Source organism: Lolium rigidum, chromosome 5 (genome assembly GCF_022539505.1).
Source record: "Lolium rigidum isolate FL_2022 chromosome 5, APGP_CSIRO_Lrig_0.1, whole genome shotgun sequence".
In the NCBI taxonomy this organism is placed as follows: Eukaryota; Viridiplantae; Streptophyta; class Magnoliopsida; order Poales; family Poaceae; genus Lolium; species Lolium rigidum.
This window is the reverse complement of record NC_061512.1, coordinates 4667640-4675722: the sequence shown is the minus strand read 5'-3', so window position 1 is coordinate 4675722 and position 8083 is coordinate 4667640. Positions and strand designations below refer to the sequence as shown.

General features: G+C 44.5%; 2 protein-coding genes across 2 annotated transcripts; both read right to left on the bottom strand.

The window, feature by feature from the left end:
• Nucleotides 1–390: 390 nt before the first annotated feature.
• LOC124655552 lies at nt 391–3767 on the bottom strand. Its single transcript, XM_047194433.1, has 3 exons — nt 1998–3767; nt 1438–1548; nt 391–703 (listed from the first exon to the last, which is right to left on the bottom strand). The coding sequence occupies exon 1, from the start codon at nt 3765–3767 to the stop codon at nt 2448–2450; it is 1320 nt and encodes a 439-aa protein (XP_047050389.1). The 3' UTR covers nt 391–703; nt 1438–1548; nt 1998–2447.
• Nucleotides 3768–4846: 1079 nt separating this feature from the next.
• On the bottom strand, nt 4847–7341 carry LOC124651042 (protein SINE1-like). The gene is made up of 2 exons (XM_047190191.1): nt 6010–7341; nt 4847–5607 (listed from the first exon to the last, which is right to left on the bottom strand). Exons 1-2 carry the CDS (start codon nt 7339–7341, stop codon nt 5134–5136), a joined length of 1806 nt encoding a protein of 601 aa, XP_047046147.1. The 3' UTR covers nt 4847–5133.
• Nucleotides 7342–8083: the final 742 nt, after the last annotated feature.

The following is an 8083-nucleotide window of genomic DNA, read 5'->3' as shown; positions in this document are numbered from 1 at the left end:
AAAGTCGGTGAACACTAACTTCCTGCGTGAATGCCCTTAACTATGAGCTAAATTGGCAACATGCCTGGAGGATATTAGCAAGGACGCTCACCACCCCATCCTGACGTTGGCGATGATCTTGTCCAGATGGAAGAGGTGCTTCCCTAATCCGTACACGGTACACGTGCAGCGTGTACACGAGTGCCACGCAGGTCACCAGGAAGGACAACACGAAAGAGTTCTCTGAAATCCTGTTGGGTTGTACACATTCAAAATGTGGTATATTCAGCTCCCCATTTGGCAACAACTAACTGAAACTGAAAGGAGGAGCGAGTACCCTGGGGTCGGAGATGATGATGCCCATGATGTAGGTGAGCCGTGAGCAGGTCGAAGATGGACTCTGCAGCTTTGACACGTGATCAGTCTAGCTCAGGGTTTCAGCACCATCCTCGGGATCGCTGCAACCTTGCTGTACCCGGCCGTGCACTCGTGGGCGTCCACGCTCCGAACAGGGCTCTGGTCCATCTGGATGCTGGCAGTCACGTCCTCTGCGTTTCCTTCAGAAAATGTACTCGCATACTCAGGTACAAGGAGATGATCGATTTTTCTATTGGTGGCCTTCTCATCACTCATGGCCAGCGTCGCCTCGTCGTGCCTTGTCCTCTGGATGTTCGTCGCAGCCTCACAGGGTGCAGAACTCAAAGGTCATCCAAGAAGAGTGAATCTGACCATAATGGGGAACTAAAGATCACGATCAGCTTAATTCATTACCTTAGGACAGTGGAGTAGAGGATAGCTAGAGCAACCCCTGGCAACATTTTGAAGATGAGGAGCCCCAAACAGGCCCCCAGTTTCAATTAAGAAACTGAAGTGTCAGGTATACAGAGACGGAGAGCCAGTACATACGTGCAGGACTCCTTTTACAGATGGTTATGTCCAAACACGTTAATTGCAAAAAAAAAAATTATTAAAAAAAGACGCATTAAAATGTGCATGTAAAACTTTTTAATTTCTGAGAAATGCATTTTACACCCAGAAAAATGGTATCGTAGCAAAAATGCAAAATTATCAACAAGTAAAATAAATCTTGAATCTTTTATTATCATACTGATATTGTACTCTTACAGCATAAGGTTTGGCGAACCAAAGGTTTTAAAAAATAGGGATGGGAACACATTAAGATTTGTATTAGCCGATGCAGACCAGATTGTAGAGGGCGATACAGCAATTTGTTCTTCAGGATTCTAACAAGCGCTTGTTAACTCACTCTTGATTTATAAAATATCAACTCGTGGTACTTAATGATGAACTTTCCTATCCACGTTTACTAGCACCTAAACATCGCCAGTAGAACATTGTGTGGAACAGTACACAAAAATGAAAAGATAACATCAAAGTGAGAAGATTGGCCATGAGTACATGCAAATGCAAAAGCCTATAATTTTTCTTGTTTCTTACAGTCAACTGCTGTTGGGTCATCTGGATCAACCATGATCTTTTCCTTCTTAAGGACATTAAGTGCTGTCTCAAACTTTTTCTTTACCTCAAAGAATATGCCCTTCAATAGATCTATATGGGATGGAAATAAAGGGATTAGGACTGCACAAAGTAAATTAAATGTAGCAAGAACAAAAAAGCAGTGCCAGAACTACAGCTGTCATAAAACAAGAACAAAAAAAGATAAATTGACAAACTAAATGAAAACTTGAAATGAGAGCATACATTGCATGTTCATGGAAAGGAATAATGATTGATTCGTCAGTAAAAATGCACAGCTCAGCCATACGAGAAATATTCAGTAGACTGAAGTTAACTCCAAAAGAGCTGTTAGGTTTTATTATGCAGCAGCATCAGCGGTTCACTAATTTGACAGTTCTCATCAACAAACACTACTGGACAATGCACAGAATCATAAACAATCATTAGCACCGAAACTCCAGATTCCAGAACTAACACAAATATATATTATGAAGATGTGCTAATCTCATTCAAATGCAGAAAAACATTAAGATGCATACCATCTCCGCTGACATTGGCCAAAGCAGCTTCGGCAGAATATAGGTACGGAACATTTAATCAACAAACTGATCAGCGCCCAAACGGTGTAAATTTGAGGGCATCATAAACAAAACGTCCTGACAAAAAAACAGCTACATACTGAAACTTCGCAGAGTAATAACTTGTATGGAATTAACTGTCACTGAATTTGCGCCAGATGGCATAATATAATCCGAAGAAGAATTAGCAAAACGTATGCCAGAATAAGTTGACTGCATTATTACGACCTCAAATTCGACGGCAAGGCTCTGTGGACATTTCAGGACAAGGTATACACGGTAAACAGGAAAGTAAGAGCACCGAGACATGACAAACTCTGACTTCTCTCACAATTCACAACAGAAACACAATTTCACACACATCGGTCACTAAACTTCAAGAGACTCAAGCCATCACAGCGCGCTGCATCATCAGCTCTTCGATGTCACCACTGATCTGGAGAGTTGCTGTTGTCCGCTGACGCAATGGTTATTCCACGCATGTTTCATCATTGTGAGATTGGGCGTAATCCACACAGGAGCAGGCCAGTTGGACCAAAGCTGGGGAGAAACAAGGTCCTCCTTGGTATTACTGCCCAAGTCAACCACTCCTATGTCACGACGACAACTCTTACGACCCGTAATGTACTCATCATCATCAGTGAAGTAGGCATGATTCCCCTTGAGAGCAGGATATTCTTTTGCACTGAGACAAAGTGCATGGTTATGCCCAACAAACAGCACATGGTCAGGCAAGCAATCAATTTCCACAAGCCTCATTGTGCCCACATCAACTTTGTGTAATTTGATTTCCACAGTATATTTGGGAAGAGCTATTTCAGGATCAGCCTCTTCATCCTCAGGCTCCTCAATCTCTATTGTTCTCGAAACAAGCAGCAGACCACCCCATGGAGCTTGGACAATATACACGGCGTCGAGATCTAAATTCATATCCATCCCCCTAATGATCTTCACTGTAACAGCAGAACCACTAAGATCGAAGGCATGAATCTCTCCCCCTATAGTCACCGCATACAACAACCCATCCTTGTAGGTGCAGTCCCGATAGTCACCGTGTGGCAGCAGCCTGGTCCACTTATCATCCCCTACTCTTGCAAAAGAGAGCTGGTCGAATGGCTCATGGATGTCACCGTGTGGCAGCAGCCTGGTCCACTTATCATCCCCTACTCTTGCAAAAGAGAGCTGGTCGAATGGCTCATGGATGAGCGCCACAATGAAGCTTCCTGTGGATGCATCAAAGAACACAAATGCCTTAAAGTAGAAGGATTCCCGCAGCTCACAGAGAGCATAGATCGACGTGCTGAAAGCTCGTTCCCAAGAGTCCCTTGTGTATTCATACTTGTGGACAGCACCGGAGTCATCGCAGATGGGCTTCACGTGCGGCATGGTGGTCACCGAAGGCAGAGCAATCTGTTCACCGGTGATGGGATTGACGAGCTGCAGTTCAGATAGCTCGTCGACGGTAACGAGGAAGCCGAGAGAGGACCCGATGAGGAACCGGCGGCGGACCGGTGGATCCGGGAGAGTCAGTCTGTAAACCCTCTTCTCCAGCAGGCTGTAGAGGCAGGCAACGTTGTCACCGGTAGATTCAGAGATGTAGAGCAGGCAGGGCGTCTGGGGCTGCTTGTGCTTGCCTAGGTCGCGGAGGGCGACATAGGCGGAGCGCCATGTGGTGCGGACGGCGCCGGCGCGCACGAGGTCGGGGATCTCGAGGCCCGCGAAGATGGCCATTAAGATGTCCTCCGGTAGCTCCGGCGAAGGTGCGGCCGGTAAGCTGCGAAGGAGAGACCTGGCAGATTAGGAAAAAATCCGGCGGCTGGAGAGGAAGATCTAAAGGTGAGCACTCACCGCTGGGCGTCGACGCGAGCGAGCTGGATGGGGCTCGGGGAGGAGGAGCCGCCGGCGCATCCCGCGGGCGGACGGTTCCGCGGCGGCGAGTGAGTCGGTACGCGGTCCTGGCCGGGGAAGAGGGGCGGCGGCGCCGTGGGAACCATCTGGAGGATTCGCGCTGCCGTGACCCCTGCGCTAGCGGCGGTTGCGAGGGCGCCGGTGGGAGGCTGGAGGCGGAGCGCCGGCGACTCGGGGGTTGGAGATTTGAACCAAGGTTTGTCCGAGTGTTTTCAGTTCTTTTTTCTCACTTTCCAAAAGTATTCCTAGTTCTTGTAAAAATCTTAGGCAGGTAAATAAAATTTGAGAAATAAAGTACTGTAGTAGTATTATGCAATAATGTGACAATTAAAAATACTGTCCGTCACGGTCACGGTATAGCATTATACTCATCCAAAAATATTACGAGGATAGTGATGATGCAAATACCTAATCAACCGTCAGTTCGTCCAAACCAAAGAAACTTAATCGTCAGTAATTGTGTAACAAAAACTGCAATTATTTCTACATGCTCAACGCCTCAAGTCTCTGGGTAGGTGTGATGGTGCAGAGTGTGTGTCTATGCTGTCCACGGAGTTTCAGAGAAAAGAAGATTTTAGAAAAATAATAAAAGCGAACAAAAATGACCATGTAGAACAAAAATGGTGCTTTTACTGACCAAACCGATAATACAGTTGTATGTTTTCAGTTGAAATATTACTGGTGCAACCAACAAATAAACATGCCTAATAGCTAATGACCACCACACAGTAAAGAAGTTTAAACCCAAAAAAAATCCAGAAACAATAAAGAAAGTTTAAACCAAAATTTATCCAGAACCAGTCGCATATGAACATTAGCTTGGGGAGATATTCATATGTTCTTGCTAATCTAAGCTCCTGAAAAGGATATTTATCTTCAGATGATAATGACATTTTGTGAACAACGCCATCAAGACTAATAGACTACAGCCACTCATGTCTCTGCCACAAAAGCTACATACACTCTGTCAGAATATGCTACAACTAATTCAATATTTTTCTTGAATTAGTTATAGCATTTTCTTACAGAATGTGCAATCCAACACAGTATCACACTATCACTTCTACTAAACTGCCACAACTTCTAAACAGTTACCCCACTTTAACTAGGCATTTACACCGTCGTCCAACGATTGCAGAAGGCCAATGCACATATCACAGAACAATCGCCTTTCAGACAGATGATGCCACTAAGTTGGCACAACATACAGCTCCCTCTGACCCTCCTTCCACCAAGCTAACAAGAGCACGGCCATTGCCACAGCACAGATGAAGAAAAGAAGAAGAGCACGAGAGCAGTTGGTGCTCCCTTTCTTGCCTCTGGTCATCTTCTCTTTCTCAGCTTGACATTCTGCACTTGGTGATTCGCCTGCACTATCAAAACGCTCACCGTTGGTCGGTAACTTGAGGTCTTCTATCAAGGTGTCGTCATTCTGTACATGACATTGGTTGTCATGCTGAATGGAATCCCAGTAGCCATTCCTTTCCGCAACTTCACCATCTGTACACTGTCCTGAACAGCGCCGTATCTGTCTGAAAGCTGGGCTGTCAGGTAATCTGAGACTATCTCTTTTTGAATTGCTGCAAGAGTTGTAAAACTGGAGCTGCTTCCTTGGGGTTGACTGCATCCTATAGTCTTCTGAGAAACTTCCTCGCCTAGATATCTGAAACGAGTTACGAGTCCATGAGAGGGACAGAGATACAGCTGTAAATTAATTTGCATCACAAAATGTCAAGCTTCTGCAGTTTCGTTCTACAGCCCAAAATTATTTTATAAACTGGGACCACTGAGAGACAATCCTTCAATGCATCAAAGGAAATTCCATAAGCAATCTATGAACATATATGGCGATGATCTGTTTTGCACATGAAATTATTAAATTTCTTTTGTACCAAAAGTCAAAAGGTTTGTTGTTTCTATCATTTGAAAGATATACTATTGCAGGACAAAGTACAAACGCTAACTCATATACCAAATCTTGACATGATAAGTCGCAAAGTTCTATAATTGTTCATACAAATGAGAAGGTGACCAAGTGATCAATAAATTAAGTTCTGTTGTGTACCTGAGAGAAACGATTAGTAGTTTGGGGTGTCAAACACGTAGGGCATGGATCAGCAATTCTTGTTGGCACATCTAATGACCTCCTCACTGACTTAAGCAGACCAGCAGAATTAGATTGTGCTATCACACCAACACTATCATGATGATCAGGTATGATAGCGTGAGAAAAGTTATCGCTAGAAATTTGATGTGATTTGTCAGATCCATTACTCCATAGTCGCCTCCTTGCCCGTGCACTTCCAGGTACAACCGAGTGTTGTCCCAATGAAGGTTGGGAATCATGGTCTCTAAAACGATGAACAGATTGTACATCATCAGAAAGAGATTCATTTGAATCACTGTCTCTTATCTCTGCATCATCCATAACAGAATGTGAATATGATCCCTTCCTGCTATGTCTTCCACCATATTTTGCCAATGGACTAATTCTTCTGCCATACCCACAATCTTCCTGCCTGCAGAGTTTCTTAGCAGTCTCGGCTGCCTGAAAAGCTGGAGTGCTGATCTCTGGTACTGAATCATCCTGCAATCGCTCCATAGCTTGGATAATGCTACTGATCTCAGAAGATATGATGCTCAAATCCAAATTCTTCATGATGGAATGTATCATTTGAATGGATGATATGACCATCTGAGAATTTCTTTCTTTAGTACTCTCATCCAATATACTTAAGCCTGATCTTATCAAAGACCGCCCATAAGGCTCAAGTGTCAACGAATTCTGTTTCAACAGAGCAACCACCAAGCCTAAGTGTGAAATAGTCTGGCAGTGTACCTCCTCCAGGGCCCCTGAGACTTTTAAGCAGATATCATTAATCAACTCATGAGATGCAAATTGCCAATTGTTGGACTGGATAAGTGCAGTGACACAGAGAGCAGAACCAGAAGAGACACACTCATTAGTGCTCATCAAGCAACCAGAAAGGGGACTGCAGAGAGAACTAATGGTCCCACTTTTCTCTTGTTCTGTTCCCAGGGGATCAATGCCGTAGCGCGATATTGCGCATATGACCTTGGAGCAACCAACACTATGCAAGGACCCTGTGTCTGATGACATGATTCTGATGATGGTTGAAACGATCCGGCTGATATGTGGTACAATGTTGCAGCCATGGACTTCTGCAGCAGTCTCAAACACACATAAGACCTCCTCCTCGGTGTATCTGCATGGCTTGTCGGGGTCACAAAGGCGCGCGAGAAAGGGTGGAAGTGTGTTCGCATCGAGCTCTTTTACATACAGCTTCAACCCTCCGAAGGACTGGTTTTTGTTGAAAGGTTCTGCCACAGAATCTTCCAGTTCCATCTCGTGTCCCGCTCTGAAACTCCTACCCATTGCATACACTGGACATATTCAAGAAACAAAAGAAAATCCATGAGTACCAAGTAAAAGCAGCAGCCAGATCTGGAAGTGGGTAAATAACTCTGGCTGGTCAACATAAGATGGCCTATTCAATTCGAAAGTGGCAAACACAACATCATTCATTGACTTCATTTGTCACCACCACAACATTGTACCAAAAGCATACATAACACCAAATGGAGCAGGAATTCCACAGGCCATAAAAGGAAATGCACACCTAACTACTAAAATGGAGACGGGATGCCATGTCTGTTTTAAATGTTTTCTGACACGGTGCACAAATGTAGGACGATAAACCAATACGATGCTCTCTTTTTTGTTCCTATACAAACTTCTGAGGTAAGGTTCAGCGCAGATCATGAGAAACATCCCATACATGGTGAGAAATACCCAAAGTTATATTAAAACCCCAGTACTTGCGTGAATGACACTACCAGTTTATAGCAGAAATCAGCAGCACACTGCTAATAGAGTGATAGCCCCCTTTGTAACAGCCTCAATTTCTTGGTACTTCCAAACAAAATCCCCAGTTTTCAGCATGCTGCCCAGCAAACCGAATCACCCTATGGAAACCGAAGGTTTGGGGTGAAGAATACCCTGATCTCCTTACTAGTTACTACGCTCCACCAGATCCCCAAATCTCCAGTACAAGCAATCCAAGAACCGGGAAAAATTAACCACCGAATCTTTCCCCAAAACATGGCGCAACTCGTAG

What these genes read in the sequence shown, in the direction of transcription:
- LOC124651042 (XM_047190191.1), bottom strand. Translation starts at nt 7,341, where the DNA reads ATGGGTAGGAGTTTCAGAGCGGGACACGAGATGGAACTGGAAGATTCT. An exon ending in CTACTAATCGTTTCTCTCAG is followed by an intron (nt 5,608 to 6,009) that starts GTACACAACAGA and finishes AACTCGTTTCAG; the next exon opens with ATATCTAGGCGAGGAAGTTT.
- LOC124655552 (XM_047194433.1), bottom strand. Translation starts at nt 3,767, where the DNA reads ATGGCCATCTTCGCGGGCCTCGAGATCCCCGACCTCGTGCGCGCCGGC.